Source organism: Tamandua tetradactyla, chromosome 18 (assembly GCF_023851605.1).
Source record: "Tamandua tetradactyla isolate mTamTet1 chromosome 18, mTamTet1.pri, whole genome shotgun sequence".
Lineage (NCBI taxonomy): Eukaryota > Metazoa > Chordata > Mammalia > Pilosa > Myrmecophagidae > Tamandua > Tamandua tetradactyla.
The window spans coordinates 50,415,050-50,434,753 of record NC_135344.1 but is presented as its reverse complement, the minus strand read 5'-3'; the positions used below and the strand labels follow the sequence as shown (position 1 = coordinate 50,434,753).

Here is a 19,704-nt window from a genome sequence, read left to right as displayed (position 1 = left end):
CAGATGAATTTTAGCAAAGCCTGGCACTAATGATCAATTATCTCTATCCTCTTCTAGAAAGCCATCACAGAACCCCCCACTAACTTTCACCTATAAAATGCACATTGTCGCTACATTATAACCTCCCCTTTCTCTCTCTCTGTCTCTCGTGGTTAAACGCATTGCCTGAAATTCATTTCAAGGATAAACGAGTTTGTGAGTTAAGATCTGAATAAACTTGAAAGAGGAATTTCAGATGGTAACTGCTTAGACTATGAGGAAAAAGCAAGTAGAGACACATTCTGAATTGTTGGCCTGGAGAAGGCTTTGAAATTCAGCTGGTCTTCCTTAAACTTTTAACCAGAATGGTGCCCAAAGTTCCCCAAAGGAGAGCTGCAACCCTCTTCTTAAATTTTTCCAGAGAAGTAAACTCCCTTGAGAATTTGTTCCAGCTGATTTGCCGTTGTATTTAGGTTTCTTTATCATAGCTGTTCTTGGTAATTACACAGCAGCTTTCATTGGAAGAGCCTTTAAATAGACCGATAATGCCTCTCTGAGGTAGGTAAACACAAAGTTTCATTATCCCCATCTAACAGATGAAAGAATAGAGGAAAAAGGGTTTGGACATCTTTTCTAGTGCCTCAGGATGGGTTTTATTTCCTCCTTTTCACAGAGGAAACCTCTCAAGGACTTTCTTACACAAGTCTTCTGTGACTCTCAAGTATGGCTGAGAAAGTGCCCCATCTTCTGACATTAGAGCCAGTTCTCATCCTTCCACTATTGTTTCTGGCTGTGTGGTGATGACAGAATGGCTACTTGGTTTTTCTAAAATGGTAATAACTTTAAGATTTGTTTTATCACGTTATAAAGATGGTACATGTTCCCTAAGAACAATTCTGACTACACTTAAAAGCAAAAAAAGGACTTTGTACCTAGTAGGTGCTCAATAAATGTTTGCTGTTTGAATGAAGAAATGGTGAATAAAAGAGCAAATGTTGAAAAAATTAAAAGCCAATTATAATCCCACTATCCAGGAACATGTCCTTATCAGCCTTTTTTATTATACTTATCTGTTTTAAAGTCCAGTCAGTGGACTGGTTTTAAGATCCAGCAAGGTGGGAGGAGGGGGGGGGGGAGGGTGTGACAAGGCAGAAGGGAAAGAAGACACATTTCTAAGGAGAGTCTTATTGAACAGTCCCCAAAATTGAATCTAAATAATTAGTCTTGGTCTTAAGAATCACAGTACCACACTCATTGGTTTTATTGGATATTTCTGTTTGTTTTCTTGTTTTTTAGAATCAGTGTTGTCTCAGAGAATGGAAACCCATTATAAAGTGCAACATTGAAATAACTTAAGTTTTTAGCACAACATAAGGCCTTCATGACATTTGTGATAGCTGCATGTTGCCTACAATATTATTTACTCGGTACTTTTTTCCAAACCAGTTAAAAAATACTTAATCCCAGACAATGTTAGTGGATCTCAACAACTGGCTTCACTTTAGAATCACCTGGGGGAACTTTTATGAAATACCCAGGGAAGGAGCACCTCCTGGAGATTCTGATTTAATTGCTCTAGGGACCCAGCATCAGTGGGGGTGTTTTTAAAAATCTTTCTGAGTGATTCTAATCTGCAAACCAATATTGAGAATCATTGTGCTGAGCAATCATATTTATGAACACATGAGCTTTCTGTGTTAAATGTGTTTTATTTCTAATACACATTAAAATGTAATACTGAGGGTGCACGGGTGGTTCAGTGGTAGGATCCTCGCCTTCCATGCAGGAGACCTGGGTTCGATTCCTGGACCATGCACCGCCCCCCTCCAAAGAAGAATGTAATAATGCCTAAGCTAACTAAAACAAATTTAAAAATGGTTTCTTGCATACCATCAGGAAATTGCCTCACATTCCACGAGTGACAGGTAAGCCATATTTTGGGACACAATAGAATAATGGAAGAAGAAGCCAGGACTTTAAAATCTGATGACCTGGAAGCCTGAATTACATTCCAGCTCTGCTACTTTCTATATGTGCGACTATGAGAAGACCAACATTTTATTTGCTGTAGCTTTACACATTCTAATTGTAAGTAACCATCTTCCACCCTTCACTCTACACACAAGCCCCTGGAGCTCGCAGTAGTCCTCCACGATTCTTCCCTGATGCCTCCTCATTCCAGCAGGGCACCAACTCTCCAGGTGTAGATGAGGTCATTTGCTACATTCCTCTAGGCACCACACCTATGGAATGGCTAATGATGGCACAGATACATATGAAAGCCTTAAGGTCTTCATCTGAATCTATGAAATGTATGCTCTACCAAGGTTTATATGATAATAAGCCTTAAGGGCTAGGGTGCATCTGTCCTTATATGTGTATGTAGCACTTCATACTCCATTCTTGGTCCTTTGCTTCATGAGGGACGATGCCTTCCAGCCTACTTCATACTCTCTGCATTGCCTTCCTCCTTTCCCTCTCTAAAGCTTCCTTTAGTTGCTAGATACAGTTGAATATCTTCTTTGCTTGATTAACTATATAATCCCTAATTCTAATACCTAGTACTTAGTGCCTTTCTTCTGATGAGCATCAATTGCAATGGAAATAGCATTTCATTAGTTCTCCCCACATCTCTGTGAGGATGTTGTGTGGCAAGTGCTGCCTCAGACTCATTCTCCTGCCTGCAAGTGGGCACAGGGTCTTGCTGCCCACTAGCACAGATGCTTGCTACAAAAGAGGTTGGTGGGTGCAACCAATATTTATACGGTAGGAGAAAGTACTTCTTATTCTAGAAAGAACTGGTTCTATGCAGCCTGCCACAGAGGATCTGATTCAAACTCTGTATCACCTTGTGATAAAAACAGATGAAGCATCTTTCTCATGCTAGTGCTGGACTCATAAGTAATGCCTGCATTGGAAATCCCAATAAAGCCCAATTAATAGGCTGTGCTGCCTCCTGAGAACCAATTTCAATGCTAAGACCTTTCTGTTTCATTCTCTCTCCCACTCCCTGTCTCCTTCCCTCCCATCTGCCTGGCTTTTTGAAGAGATAAGAGTAACTTCCTGACCTGGAGAACATTTGGTACTTACTCCATAAGATAAAGTGCAGAAAAATGCAAGATCGCAGAATAAGGTCAAGCATTCAAATTCTAGAAGTATGTACCATACCTGACTAGAATGATTTGTCTCTGAGAGGCAAAGGCATAACAGTAAAAAAAAAAGAATATTCTAACAAAGAAAGCAGTTCAGCCACTCAAGCTGAGGGTTAGGGGGACAATGGCCAGATCCCCCCTCATTATCTAGAGCCGATCTCATCTCATCCATTACTCTAACTCCAGGGAGACATTTTTCGTGGGGAAACTACGAAGCTGGTTCTGAAGAAGTGGAACCAGCCTCCTGCCAAGCAGGCTCTTTCCAGTTGGAGAGTCACTGCAGGAGTGGCCACGCAGGGAGAGGAGAGAAAAGTTAGTTAGTAACCGAACATATTACAACATGCTTCCCCTGGAATATTCATGGCAACACATAGGTGTCTGTCTTCAGAAAAATGAGTTTCGATGGATTCTTTCTAAAAGGGCTGGAATTTTATTTTTTTTGGAATTTAATTTTAAGGGAAGAAAAAAATTAATATCATCTTGGGATGAGAATAAATGAGGAAAGCTATCCTTATTTTCCAGTAGATATGCAGTAAGGGAGTGGGGCAGGCACTGGGGGTGAGCATGCTATGGAGATGATGAGGTGTGGCTTCTGGGATCCAGCTTAGGGACACCCTGCTGCTGTGGGTGAAATAGGAATCTCTTCTCTTCCTCCTCTTTTCCTCTCCCTCCCAGTAGGAAGCCCATTCTTTCTGTCTTTTGCTGTTTTGCCAATCCTGGAGGGAGGATGGTGCTAAAGTGAACCTTACCCTAAGGGCTCATCAATGCTCCCCTCTGAAAGAAGCATTCATGGAGCCTCTGAGGCCCACCTGATTAGCCAATCCAATAGTAGAGAGTGTAGGTGGTAGGTTACTATGTAGTTGGTAGTTGCTATGTAGCTGTTGTATGGCAAAATTAGGAAGATCTTTTCTCAAAGCAGTCATGCAAGTTTGACCAAAGAGGGCTCCTTCTAACCGTTTTAGAAAGAATCCATTGAAACTCATTTTTCTGAAGATAGATACTTATTTGTGGCCATGAATATTCCAGGGGAAATATCCTTTTTTGACCATCAGATCTTTGACTTGTAGAAACAGTGTTTTTCTGGGAAACTTTATCAGATTCTCTGAAGCTGATTGTGCACATTATAACTGTGTGGCTTGAATTTTTCTGCAAATTCTCTAGGGTGGTAGGTACTGATTTTTCATTGAAGGAAATCCCCTAGAGTCTAGTAATTCTGATAACTTTCCTATTTTTATGCCAATTAATCAGATTTCTCTTAATTTCATAATAATTTTTCCCCATGCTTCTTATTTTTTGGCAAATTATTGTCACTATTTTTCCCCATCTTCTACAGATATGTAGCATATTGAAAAAGAGATACAATTATTTGTTTAGTCGAGAGATTTTCAAAATGTGAACCAAAAAACCCCCCAAAAAACAAAAACCACCAGCAGAACAACTGCCTGAGATGCTTGCCAAACATGCAGGTTCTTGGGTCTACATTCCCGAACGACTCCATTCAGAACTTTGGGGTAGCTGAAAAGCTTTTTTTCTTTTAAAAAGCTGTATGATGGTTAATTTTTTAGGTAAGATTTTCAGGGGCCAAAGAAATTAGATCCACATTGTGTTTTCTTTTCTAATTCTGCTTACTGGAAGAGCTATTAACACATTACTGACTTGGATAATTACTCAACTATCTATATAACTTTGCCTGTATAGATCTAGTTGCAAAGTAACATTTCAGTTCGTTTCCCTAACCTATTTTTTTAAATTCCTTGTGTGTCCTATTCTTGGCCCTCCTTAACAAAGCTCTCCAACCAACAGAAACTTAGGGTTGAAATAAACCATCAGTCTCACACTCAGTTTTGGGAACTGACACTTGAGAAGGAGCCCTCTTTGGTCAAACTTGCATGACTGCCTTGAGAAAAGACCTTCCTAATTCTGCCATACAACAGCTACATAGCAACTACGAACTACGTAATAACCTACCAACTACACTCTGTACAGAGAATTCGTAATACGGTGAGGCAGGATCCTTATCTACTCCTCTGTTTCATGCTCAGCAGACTGTACATACCTGGTAAATGTTAATGGATAACATTGGAAGAGGGGCAAGTAGGAGGGAGAAGCACTGATACAGCTTAGTGATTTGCATAAGCCTTTGTGGCAGATTCTAATTAGCACCTGTAAAGTTACAGAAGTGATTTTTTTTTGTGCTTTCAGAAATTTTAAGTGTTTCTTTATGCTCTGACACTTGAAAATTTCCTTGCCATAAAAATATGTGAAGCACCCTCCAGAAAAATCTTTTGAGGTGAGATTATTCTTTCCCTTCTAGGAATGGATTTTTACCTAGACTGCTTACTGCTGGTTTAGTTTGCTGTTTCTTAATTCTGGAGAAATCCTAAGCCTTGACTATACTGAGTGCATTAATGATAGTGTTCAAGTATTTCTGTTTTGCTTTCTCTGTTTCCAAAGTCTGAATCCAGGAATGTCTGAGTGGCGGATGAAGTTCATCAGGATCTTAGGTATTCTGAAGTGATTGCCTAGAATTAGACACTTACTCTATATGACCAAGACATTTGCTGAGAGAAGAAGATGTGTTCTAAAGACAAACACATGCAAAAGATAACTAATTCGGAGAGATTATCTGCTTTCTTGGCATTGGTTGGTAGTGTAGTCGAAATCCTACAGAGTTATCACATATATTTGATAACATCTGATTCCTGCAGAAAATGGCCCCAGCTGTGATCTAGGAACCAGTAGAAGTCCCGCTAAAAAGGCTTAAAGAATTCTTACAATTCAATAATAGACAACCCAACTAAAAATGGGCAAAGAAGTTGAGCAGATACTTCTTCCAAGAAAATATACAAATGGTCAATAATCACAAGAAAAGATGTTCAACATCATTAGCCATTAGGTAAATGCAAATCACAATGAGCTAGCACTTACCACCCCCTCAGATGGCTATAATTAAAAGTCAGATAATAATTAGTGTTGACAAGAATGTGGAGAAATTGCAACCTTCATACACTGCTAATGGGAATGTAAAATGGTGTAGTTGCTTTGGAAAACAGTTTGGCAGAGCCTCAAAATGTTAAACATAGTGTTAATATATGGGCCAGCAGTTCTACTCCTGGGTATATACTTATGAGAAATGAAAACATGCCCACAGAAAACTTGTATAAGATGTTCGTAGCAGCATTATTCATAATAACAAAAAGTGCAAATAACCCAAATGTCCATGAATTAATGAATGGATAACCAAAGTTGGTATATCCATAAAATGGGATATTATTCCACTGTAAAAAGAAATAAAGTATTGACACATCATGCCACAATAATGGATTAATCTAGAAATCATTATGCTAAATGAAAGAAGCCAATCACAAAAGACCAAGTATCGCATGATTCCATTTATATGAAATGGTCACAATAGGCAGATCTATAGAGATAGAAAGTTGCTTAGTGGCTGCCTACAGCTAGGGGAATAGGGAGAATGAGGAGTGACTACTAATAAACATTTTTTTATTGGTAGAGTGATGAAATATTCTAAAATTAATTGTGGTGATAACTATACAACTCTGTGAACATTCTAAACACCATTGAATTGTATGCTTTAAATGTATAGTATGTGAATTACATCTCAATAAACATGAATTGGCCATGCTTCTTTCAACTTTTCTGATCTCTCACATGGATTAGATCAAGAGGATGGACTAGATCTAGGACTGGCCCAAGCTTTGTAGTTCACTCAAAGGTGGATAAATGTGACACTTATAATGATAAGAACACCATTTAGGACTCAGGCTGGGCATTCAGCTATCTATAATGGACATAGTGCATATATGTCTACAAGTAAACAGAAAGGCGAATCGTAAATAAATAGAGCGATTCCTATAAAAAGAAAAGCTATTGATTATTCTGTATTCACAGCCAGGCGCCACACTGTGTTGTACATTCAGTGTTTCAACATTAAGGATTGTTCTTATGAGGTAGGTATTATTATGCACATTTTACAGGTAAGAAACATGAAAATAGGTTAATTATATTAACCAAGGATAGGTCACTTGTAAATGGTAGAGGTGAAATTTGAACCCACATCTGTCTGATTTTTAGGTCTCAGCTACCATGCGACAGAGATTTTTATGATGTTTACAAAATAACCTTAACATTTTAATTTATATATCCTACTACATAAAACACTGTAGGTAGACAGATAAATAGGTAGATAGAGATATTTAGATATAGAAACAGATGTCTCCTACCTGTTTAATACCTAATTTTACTTTGTAGTCACTACCTACAAAGGTCATTTTGGAGTGAGTGCTTGTGAAAACCTCAAGAGAGGGTGATTGTAGGAATTGCCACAGACAGTGGTGGTGGTACAGTTGCCATAGTAACCAATCCACCAAATTGGTCTGTGCTACTAGACACCCACTTGTGTCATTATAATACATCAACAATGACTGGGATTCTCACAGTATCAATGAACTGCTGTTAATGCAAATGAAATAGGAAGTGCTGAGAACCTAATGTACATTTTAAGTCACTAAAGTTTTTCCTTTAAAGTTCTCCTCTCTGATTCACAAATTTTACACTCCCTCTTCTAATCTTTTCCTTTTGCATAGGATGCTCTGATGTGGTTGGTTCCAAGGGATGCTAAAAATCAGGCTCTCACAGTGATCTACTGCATTGTTCTAAGCAGGATTTGCAAATATGACTATTTTCTTTTTGGTGAAAAATTATCCCTCTCAACTCAGTATTCCTCATTCAGTACCAGAATATGGATCAATCACCATCCCGCTTCAAACCCCCCATCCCCACCCCCACTGTACAAAATAGAACTTTGTCTGATAAAATAGTACAAAATAGAACTGTATCTGATAAAATCTAAGAAGACGCTGTACAGAAAATGTAAGGCTGGCGCACAACAGTATGCTTTCTCTGTGTATGCATACACACATCCACCTCTCCACATTTTCCAATAATGCTTCTACATTTTTTGAGTGCTCTTTCTTCTCTGATATTTATGCTTTCTCTTCTTCCTTCTCTTCTCCATTTCACTGGCCTCGCCTGTCTTCAGAGGCACCTGAAGGCACATAAGGCAGGGAAGTGAAACCGACTGTAATTGTTCAGTTCACTTCCCTGCAGCCTCCAGTGAGCCAGTCTCCATACGGTGGCCCAGTGGAGCTTGGAGGAAGGCAGAGCCCCTGTGCAGGTGCATTTTAGCAACCCTCTCATAGGCGCACTGGGAGCTGCAAAACCAGACACATGTGAGAGAGGCTGGGGAGCTGCCAAAAAACGAAATCTCTGAGCTTGCGTTTTATGACATTAAACAGAAGAGGGGCTCTCCTCTATGAAAAATATGAAAGACTTTTTTTGTCTAAAAAGGCCATCATTTGCCCTTTGAAGAATTCAATATAAATTGCTGAGATCAATCAGAAATCCTGTTTTCCACGTTTCTTCTGATGCCCTTGGTTTCACCTTGGGGTACCTTCAACTTTACTCCTTGGGTCTTAAAATCTCTGGCTATTTCTGTGCTTTCAGTGAATTCACAAATATAGTCAAGAGTTTTCTCAATATGCAAAAACGTATTCAAAGAAATTTTGCTTAATCAGCTGTCAGCTGATCCTTACAAACACTCTGGGAAATAAAACTGTAATGATTAACCCATTTTACTGATGCAAAACTCAGTTAAAGTGGAGCTAGGACATATAGGTAGGTCTATGACTGCAAAGGCAGTATTTTTTTCCACCATAGTGTTGCTATCTTCTCTCAGTTCAAATAAAACATGGGCTGACTTTTCCATATCAAATTCATCCATGTGGAAGTTAATCCTTAGTGGTACCTCTAGGTATTTGATGATTTGGTCCACCCCTCCTGTGGCATCTCTAGTCACACACACCTGTTTGCAGTTCCTGGAAGGTGCCAAGCTATTTTTCTGCCTCAGGGCTTTTGCACATACTCTTCTCTCAGCCTGTACCTCCCCCAATTGCATACATTGCTTCCCAGATACCATCACCCTGGATATGTCATCTTTCGAGATTCATCTTAAACTGCTTCTATAGGGAAAGCCTTCTTTGACTACCGAGACAAGATTCTATGGCTCCCAGCTGTACTATGGTCACTCAGCTCCTGGTACTTTTCTCATCTATAGCATGCATTACCAGTATAAATAATTTGTGTAATTCTTTACTCTTTCTCATTGTACCATAAGCTACATAAGGTCAGGAATATGTCTGGCTTTTTGACTCCTAGATCTCAGAATCTAACACAATGCTTAGTATATATATGTTTAATACAAATTTGGGGGAAATTCCACATCAGAATTTATTGTTATTGGTGAATTGCAACACATCACTCCAAGCTCCAACAGGGAGTATGATCCTGTTAGGGCATGGGTTTAGAAAAGATGCCCATAGTTGTGAAGGTCACTTTGCTTCTTAGGTCTGCTGCCAGTTCTAATTACACTGATAGTGAAGACAATTTTGCAAATGGCACAATTATATTTTCATGTCCTCCTGTTGGAATAACAGGATGTCCTCTTTGAATTCTGACACTTATGAAACTATTGTGTTTACCTAGCACAAGAACAGAGGGTTTTTTAAAAAAATAAAATATCTTGATCAATTCAGATTTCAAATATGTACTTATTGAAGTGAATTGAATTATAGAGGGTGAAGGAGCTATTATTGGCCTTTTCTTCTTGTGGAAACACTTTTTTTTTTCTTTTGAGTACTGACTGTTTTTTCTTTATGAAGGAATTTTGTAACTCTGCAAATTATGTGAGGTTGGGTATGTAGCGATTCAAGTACTTCTTGATTTGTTCTGACTTGTCCAACAAATATTGAACACCTCCTCTTCAAGCCCTAGAATGTCCCTGTCTAGTTTCTTCTACTGCTAGTTCCTTTATTCTTCATTTTCAGATCTCATAGTTTACCTCTTTATAATTTCTTTGATTCCACACATCTCCTTGCATTTTCCATTGTGCTTGTTTTTCTCCTTTTTTTCACCTTTCTATGATTTCTTTTCTTTCTTTTCCTCTCTAATAGATACTCACTTGTTTCAATTCCCCACTACTGTAGGTTTTTCTTTCCCTGCTACCTTTCTGTTTTTCTTCCAATGCTGGAAATAATTCTAACCTAATTTTCATTAACTTTTTTTGTGACTAGAGAAGCCCCTCTGATATTTACAGCAAAATAGACATGTTCACTGAATCATCTATGTTAGAACCGACAGTTCTTCTCCTAGTAAACTCATCTTTCTGTCCATATCAATACAGTGTTTTATAAAAAAACAAATCATTATTAGTAATTCATACATACGAATTATTTTAGAAGTTAATGGAAAGGACATAGAAAATGAATATATTTTGTGAAATTCTAAATGAATGATAGAAGACATAAACATGGATGACATAACAAATGTTAAAATGATTTCCTTGAAAGGAAAAATGGAAAGAAATTTCTAGTTAGAGTAATCTTACCTTATGCTATTAAGGTAAGTGGGATATCTATAAATATATCTACCTGATATATCTACCTGATATATTTATCACTTCAATTTATCACAAACATTAATAGCTTTCTATTATCCTCCCCAAAACAAAGCTGATGCCCCTAGGGTGTGCCATCATTTAGCTATCCAGGGAAAGCAATTTGGGGTTCAAATTCAAGGTTTTGCTGTATTTGTTTTATTTCATAATTATTTTTCATGGTTAAACTAAAAACGATTTATTTAAAGTACATCGGCTCATTCTAATTTTAATAAGTCAATATCAAAATGACAAATCTTAACCACTTCATCATTTAGCTCCTTAATCTCAGAACTAAAAAGTACAGTAGGCCACTAGGAAAGAATTTTGACTTTCTACTATATTCTCCTCACTTTTCTTCATTGGCTGGGTGGCTTGAAGAAGAGATAGAAAGTAGGAATTTTCTTCACATCTATGGTGTGGTAAACCAAAGATATGGTAGGTACAGAATAAGTTTGCATTTTGCAGAATCCATGTCTACAATATGTACCTATGATGAAAGGTTTTTCTCCAGATGATTTGATTATGCCCAACTCAACACTTTGCTGATACACGAACAGATTACTTACCTTCCCTAAACTTCAATTTCTTAATCTCTACAGAGGTTTGAAAGATGTTTTAAGGAATAGAAACAATGTAGATAATATGCCTAGTTCTTGGTAGGTGCTCAATTAATGATAGCTACTATTATAACTGGCAAAGAGTAGTTGTGTGTGTAGGAGAGATCATATTTAAAATTACCTCAATTTTCATTTCAGATTGGCTTTGTCAGTTCACACTAAATTGAGCCATATGTTTATTCAATCATATTTAAGATCAACACCAATTCATATTGTGCTAACATTTTTGGTCACAAATATTCAAAGCCCTTGTCTAGTGAGGGAACTAGAACATAAGTCAAAGCTATAGTGGGATGAGGGCTCCTCCAGAGGTCATTCACTTTGGACAAGGCAAGAAATTTCATAGCCATATCCGACCCAGTGGATTTATCCAGAAGTCAGGAGTCCTAACAACGCACATCCTTTGATCAAAGAAGCTGGAGACAGAGGATGGCACTTAGAAATATAAACTAACAGTCCTTTACATGCCTAGATTAGTTTGAGGACAAGTGCATGTCAATCTCAGAAAGCTGTAAGTTCAATGCCCCTGCCTACTCTGATTTCCTACTGGAAATCACTAAATATCATATAAACAATAGCTAACCCTCTTCTGAATAATGACCAACCAACTTAGGAGGTTGTATATCTAGTGTGCTTGGAAAAATGAACAACTCATTCATTGTTTTAATTAATCATGATTTAGCTTCTGTTTAAATTCTTAAGTCTTATTCTAGAAAGTTGACATTCTAACAGTATGGTAGAATTATTTAGACTTGACTTCTTTCCAAACAGAAGGAAGGAAACAAATGGAGTTTCCTTCCATAAGAATGGGGCAGATTTTTTGTCTGTTTGTTCACTGATGGATCCCAAGTGCCTAGAACAGGGGTTAGCAAACTATGGCCACCAGAACAAATGCAACTTACTGCTGTTTTTGTATAACTTGCAAACTAGGAATGGTTTTTACCTTTTTAAATGGTTGGAAAAAATAAAAATAAGAATAATTTTTCATGACATTAAAATTGTATGAAATGTCAGTGTCTATAAATGAAAATATATTGAAACACAGCCTTGCCCATTCATTTACATGTTGCCCATAACAGTTTTTGTGTTACAAGGATAGAGTTGAGTAGTTACAACAGAGACTGTGTGTCCCAAAGCCAAAAATATTTACTATCTGGCCTTTCATAGCAAAAGAAAAAGCCAATCACCCAGAAAAATATCTACATCTTCTTTGAAACTCAGAGACATTAATATTTGACCATTACAAGTTTCTTTCCAAAAAGTGGAAGTCTTAAGTCTAGCATATAACCCTTGTCATCCAAGAAAGTGGGTAACTTTGGTCATTCACCAAATTATGGCCGACACAGACAGCGCCACCCAGGAAGTGGCAGCACACTGCAGTGGGTGAGAACACCGCCACACTGCCTGGGCTTAGACCTTGGCTCTACCACTTATCGGCGGTGCAACCTTGGGAAAAATGCTTAACATCTCCGTGCATCAGGTTTTCCATCTATAAATGAAGCTAATGTTGGTACCCATCTTGTAGTGCTGATAGGAAGATTAAACAAGTCAACATTTGTAAAGTGCTTAGAACTGTCACCTGGAACATATTATCTTAAATATGGCAACATATTTTGACTGTATTTTTACTTAGAAAATCAAAGTAATGAGTGTTTATGAAAATGGGAAAAAGTACAAATAAAATAAAATTTGAAAATTACTACTGGTCAGTAAATCCTCTATGCCAGTACAAGACATTAATGTCTACTCTAATTGCCCTTTGATTGTAAGATATCACAATTTGGCTCCCATACCTCTGATAAAATTTTGTAATCAATGGTCCTGTTTCAGATAATAAACAAATTGTATTTGGAATGGTTGAGTAATTTCTGATACAAAATCTAACTACCTAACAACTTTTCATCTGAGGGTATCAAATTGATATAAAGGGAAGTAGCAATTTAGAGAATGCATGAATATGAGATTAGTTTGCTTTGTTAAGGTTGTTTCTGAGTTCTTAGGAGGAAAACCAATAGAAAATATTGTCCTACATTTAAACAAAAACTTCCTACGCACCAAAGCCAGAGATCAAAACTGTGTTGCGATATTAGAAAATCTAATCATTTGTAATCATTATCAAGTCATTTTAGCAAATAGATAATTAGTACTCCTGGTGTTTCCATAGATTTTTTTACATTAATTTATGTGAAATAGACTGTGTTTGTAGAAAGCGAAATTTTTGCAAGGTAATGTCCTGTCTTTTATAAAATACATTTTTTTTGAAAACTACACTTCAAAATGGACTGTAATAGTTGGTGGTTTAAATTTTCTAAAAATAATTATTTCATGAATTTCTTTCTATTATATGTGTTTTCCTGGAGAAGGTTCAATAGACTTTTGTTACATGAAATAGTAACACAGAGTGAGGAACATAACACAGAAGTGTAACACTGAGGCATTTTTACTGCATAGGCTTAATTCATTCACTTTCAAAAGGCATTTATTTAACTGTTACATTGCGTGAGATGCAATGAAAATGTAAAAAAAAAAAGAAGAGAATTAATCTAGTCCATTGGGGGACATTTGGGGACAAATATTACATTATGCATCAAAAATTTAAAAATACATATTAAAAGATACTTTTTAGATTACTTAAGCTAAACTTAGACTGTAAGTCTTACGATATTTACTTTTTAATGTACTAAACACTGAATGTCATGTCACTATTAAATCCAATTTTCATGCTGTAGAAGACTTTAATAGTGGCCTTTTTAGAAACTTTTTCAAGACTTTAGTTCTTAAATTTTGTATTCCTTGCAAAAAAAGAAAAAAGAAAACAACCAAAAAGCAAAAGTTAAATTTCTGTCTACTCAAGTCCTGTAATCTTAAATTGCTTACCCACATATTTGAAAATAAGATGAAAATCTTATTTTATTTTATTATCCTTAATGCTTAGTTTGTTAGGTAGAATACGGATGTGAGCACAAATGGTATATTCAGAAAAATAGGCATCTAGAGCAAAAACTAAAATTAATTTGGGCCTTTATAAAATCTTTGTGCTTGGGTTGCTCTATTTTTTTAAACTTAATAAAAATTTAAAAACTATCTAATAATCTCCAAAAACACATTTAAATATTGTTATTATATTAATATCCCTACTTTTTATAGATAATAGGAATTCTTAAACAAGTAAATTATCTTTTAAAGTTATTCTATTTGCTTATGTTTTGTACTTACTCTAACAGATGGATCAATTTTAATTTTCCATTTCACTTTCTAAATTTGAAGAGCTCTCTCATATTTAGACTACAAAACTACAGATTTATAAAAAATAGTAAATACAATGTAGCTCCATTCAATGGTATTTAATAAAAGTGACGTAATCACAAAACAACACAGTTAACAGCTTTCCCCCATTGAACTACATTTAAGGCCGAGAGAACATTTTTATATTATGCTGTTGCTATAATAAATGGACTGATATGATACTACTGATTGCAATTTACAGCATGTTTGTGTACATTTCAAGTTAAGATCTTGACGGTTATTCTTTCATCCTTTCTGTGAATTCATATTAGAATAATGTAATTAGTCCTTAAAATTTAAACTGCTACAGTTTCTAATAATAGAGCAAGAACTAAATTATATAACTTTGAGATCAACTATAGGTTCACATGAACTCTTTTCTTTTCTGTGCCTTCCTCTTTTAAAGAAAAATACAGCTTTCTTCCTACTGCAGAAGTATCAGATTCTTGTAGCATCCATGACACTTGTAAGCATTCAGTGGTCAGACACCACTACATATCCTTCAAATGATATGGTCCAGTGAAGCTAGAAGGTGTCGTTACGGAGCCAGGCTGCCTGGTATCTCAGCCATCCACCAGGACAGAGCCAGCAGGCCCCAGCTGGTGTGCTGAGTCCAGACTCAGGTGGGAAATGCAGTTTGCGTTTTGGAAGTCAACACTTCTAACATTGAATGAGGACATTTATTAGATACAAGTGCTTTGAGGGCTTCAGAAATTATTTATTGAATCAAATTTACAATGCTCTTTATTCAAGATTACTCTTAGGATAAGTTAAATCTTTCTGAGTCTCTGAATTTATACTTGATTGTACATACTTAAAAATATGAATAAATGTATATTCAGGACTATAACTGTGTCATTGAATATGTGTGATACATGCTAAATAAAGAATGCTTTTAGGTCACTTTGTAATGACGAAAGTTAAAATACCAGAATATTAATTACCAATGCCCATGGGTATGGGAATATTTGACCATCACGTTGAGCTTACCATTTTGATCTTTAGACAAGGGACAAGCTCTTACAAAATAAAAATACATTCTATGTTCTTGTTCTCACTTGGATTCAAGTGCTCACTATTCAAGCATTTGGGGGGGCGTGGATTCTTGTTTATGCTATTGTCTCACTGTTATCTTTTGACACCATAATTCATTAATTCATCTCCCACAGGTATCAGGAAAATCAACTTACTAGATCTCCAAGTTCAAGGTTCCTCATGCCTGCTGTGGGCCTCATCTTAATACCAGTGCTGCCTAAACAACCACACAGAATACCTTTCATTTCTCAGAACTTTAGTTACTGGGTCTTGTAGACACATGGCAAAAAACAAACACTGCTGATTCCATAAGGCTGCACAAAGTGGATCCCATTCTGTTGACAGTCGTTCTGGATGGGAAAATGCCAGGATGGATTTTTAAACCATGTACTTCTGTCCAATGTAACACTTTGGTGGATTAGCTGGAGTAGTCTGGCATCCAGAATAATCATGTTTTATCATGAGAAACTGAGATGATACAGCTTCTCTTTTTAAAAAAGAGAAAGAAACCCTCTGCTAGGGCTCATTAAAAAGGTTTTAAAACTGAAGCCAGTAAAACATGATTGTCCATTCCTACAGCCCTTTTTTTTTTTAAATCTCAGCAGCATTTTAAAAAGGCATCATTTCTCTCTCCCCTTTGACATGAAATCCTACTTACAACACATTCAGAGACACATTCTAAATAACTCCCCAACTTCTTTGTGACTTCTGAGCAGATACACAGACCTAATGGGGGCTGGATGACTCTTCCCCTCCCCCTAATTTTCAACTGTGCTCCCCTCTGGGATGTGAGTCACTAGGCAAGATTCAGTCCACCACTCTGAAACCTATTGCTTAGCCTCCTTTTTAAAAGTGAGAAGGCAAGCTTTTTCACAAGATAGAAAAGTTTGCCTGGGCATATGATGCCAGCATTTCCAAGAGTGACCCTAACAGACAAAGCAGTTCTGGAGCTGTAATCTCGAAAGTGAGTAGACCCTAGCCACTAAAAAACAAAACAAAGGAAACCAAAAACCAAAAACACCCCAAAGCACCATGAATGCCTGACAGAAAGCTCTCTTCTCTGAGCCTTGGTGCTTCTGCTCACCCAGGGCAGGTAAGAGCAGGGGATGTGGCAGGACTTCTCATCACAAAATCTTTTGCTTAAGGCAAGCTCATCTGGAGATCTGGAGGGACCGCTGGTTTAGAGAAGCTTCCCAAAGCTATACATTGGCACCTCTTGCAACTGCCCCGGCCTCTGGCCCCACCTGCCTGTCAAAGTGAGGCTGAGTCCACTATTCCAATGTTTTCCATTCGGAGGTATCGAGAACCTGGAATCTCGTGTACTACGGGATGCTGTTAGGCCAGTTCCCCATTGACCTTTCAGAGACCCTGAAATCAACTTTGCCCACACGGTCTGAATTGTTTATTTGCGTTTTCAGCCTGCGGATGCTTCCCGCCCAGCCCACCTCTCTCCCCTCCTCCCTGCCCCCTCCCCTCCCTCCGGCCTCTCGAGCTCCCCTACTCCCGCCCTCCTCTTTGTTGTCTCCTACCTGCTGGCCAGGCTCTGCCTGCAGTGCTGCCTGAAGGGCATCAGGTGGTAGTTCATGGCGTCCAGCAGCAGCTTCTGGCAGACGGGGTCGGTGCGCATGAAATCCACCGACTGGACCCGCTCCACCAGCTCGGGGGCCGGGATGAGCGCGAAGCGGAGGCGCTTCATGAGGTCCGGCGCGTACTGCATGCGGGTCTCGCGGTCGTGCTCCAGCCACAGCACCGACATCTGGAAGAGCGCCAGCTCGGACTCCACCGGGGGCGGCAGTGAGTCCAGCAGGGCGCGCATCTCCTCGAAGTTGAGCAGCAGCACATCCTCCACCAGGTACTTGTTGGCCAGCTTCTTGGTCTCCTCCAGGCCGTGCAGCGCGGCGATCTTGCACACCTGCTTGTAGTTCTGCACCGAGATCTGGTCGTTGAGGAACTGCACGCAGAGCTTGGTGACCTGGGGGATGTGCAGGATCTTGCTGACCGACAGCACCTCCTCCACTGTGTCCAGGGAGAGGGTCACGTTGGCCGTGTAGAGGTACTCGAGCACTAGGCGCAGCCCGATGGACGAGCAGCCCTGCAGCACCAGGTTGTTGATGGCCCGGGGGCTGGTCAGCAGCTTGTCGTCGGGGGAGGAGGAAGGAGTCCCGGGCTCCTCCTGCGGCGGCTGCTGCTGCTGCTGTGGCGGTGGCTGCTGCTGCTGCGGTGGCTGCTGCTGCTGGTCCTTGGGGGCTCCCAGGCCGTCCTGGCCGCCAACCCCTCCCCCGAGAGGGGGGTGGCTGGAGAAGAGCGATCGGAAGTACTGGGAGCAGGAGGCCAGCACGGCCTTGTGGCAGTGGAACTGCTGGCCCTGGGCCGTCAGGGTCACGTCGCAAAACAGCTGCTTCCTCCACAGCAGGTTGAGGCCGTGCAGCAGGTTGTCGCTATGGCTGGGGTCGAAGGTGGATGTCCTGTCCCCGGATCTGGACATGGCGAGCTGACTCGGCGCACCTGGCTTTAAACCCTCCTCCAACCTGGCAGACAGGGGTGGGGGATGGGAGGAAGGGGAGAAGGGTGATGGAAGGGGTGGGGTGTGGTCAGGGTGGGGAAGGGTGTGGAAGGGAGGGGAGGGCGAAGAACAACAATCAGTGCTCAGCTTGGCTCCCACCCGTCCCGCCTCCGGACCCGGCCCCAGGACGAGGGTCTCAAGGTGCCAGATCTGTGAGCGCCACCAGAAGGGCCCTGTCTGGGGTCCGGGAGCGGGCTTTGCACCCTTGCTACTCTTCTCGCCGCCCCTCTCACACTTCGTCCCTCACTTTCCTAAAACCGCCCAAGCTCGGCTGTTGGCAGCGACAGCGGTGGCAGCAGTGGCGGCAAAGTGGCGGCTGTGGCCGAGACACCTCGTGGGCTTGTGTCCATGCCGGGCCGAGTGCAGGGAAAGGCCCGGAATGGAGAACCGGGGTGCCCCGAGAGCGCCGAGGCGACCGACGGCGGAGGTTCCAGGTCAACTTGTGCCCGAAGCTTTGCTTTTCGCAGTTGGCCCAGTTTGGGGGCTTAGGAAAAGAGGCCCGACCAGCGTGCGGGTGGGCGAGTCCTAGCCCTCCAAAAGCTGGGAAACCCTTCGATTATCCGTGTTGCCCTGATAAACTCCTAGGCTAATAGTCTGAGGTTAGAAGAGATAAAGCCCTTTCTTCTCCCGGGAAAGTGCAGCGGAGCGCGGTGAGGACCAGCTCAGTGGACTCGGCAGAGGCGGGAGCTGTCCTTATCAATTCTAGCTCATTTCCCTCACCCTGGCCCTGCCCGCTTCCCTGCTTCGCAAACTGTTGGCTTCCCAGTCACCACTCAGTTTTGCTAATTTTCCAGAGACGCCCTTAGACCTGGCGAGAGAATCCCTCCAGTCCCCCTCTTCCTACCTCCTAAGCCATCTCCTCCCAACACCCCCTCCCCGCCCCTGCATTTCAAAGCACGGAAGTTCAGACTTCTGAGTCCCCTTCCATCGCGGGGCGGCACCGAGAGAGAGAGGTGGAGGGAGCCGAGTGGGGCCACCACGGTGGATTTTAGAGCAAAGCCAGAGGCCCGGGGGGATTCGCGTGGACGATACTTCCTCCCAGCACCAGGCGCAGCCGCTTTAACTCCAGTTAACTATGAGAAGTTCAAGTTAGAAGGCAGGTGTTGGGGGGAGGGGAGGGGGTCTGCCCAAGGTGGGGGAGGGGAGGGGGGCAGTCAGTGAGGGGCCTTTGCGTCCCACCCGGCCTCCTCGCAGGCAACCACAGCTTCCTTCCGCCCCCCTCCGTCGAGCCCCAAGCGGCCCCCCATTCGGGCACCCCTACAACCCCCACCCCTGGAACTACTTCTGTAAAAAGTCTGAGCCGCCGGCATCTAGGCGGAGGAGGGCAGGGTGGGGGAGACGAGGCGAGATCGATACACCCGGTCCTTAACCTGTAATTGCACCTTCTAGGGCTGAGCAGAAAGGGACCCTCTGTCCACATCCCGGCCGCCCGCGCGCCCGCCGGGGAGAGCCGCCGCCGCCGCCGCCCGGCTCCGAGGGATCCCGCCGGACCTGCCCCTTCCACTGCGGCTCGCTCTGCCCTGCCTGGCGCCGGTCCCGGATCGCCGGCTTCCTACT

General features: G+C 40.9%; 1 protein-coding gene across 1 annotated transcript in view; it reads right to left on the bottom strand.

Moving 5' to 3' along the window:
- Positions 1–19,704, bottom strand: part of KLHL14 (kelch like family member 14) — a 99,426-nt gene that overhangs the window by 79,133 nt on the left and 589 nt on the right. Inside the window, exon 2 of the mRNA XM_077135686.1 lies at positions 17,114–18,112. Within this exon, the coding sequence (XP_076991801.1) occupies positions 17,114–18,069 (956 nt within the window). The 5' untranslated portion in view covers positions 18,070–18,112. The remainder of the gene's footprint in view (positions 1–17,113; positions 18,113–19,704) is intronic.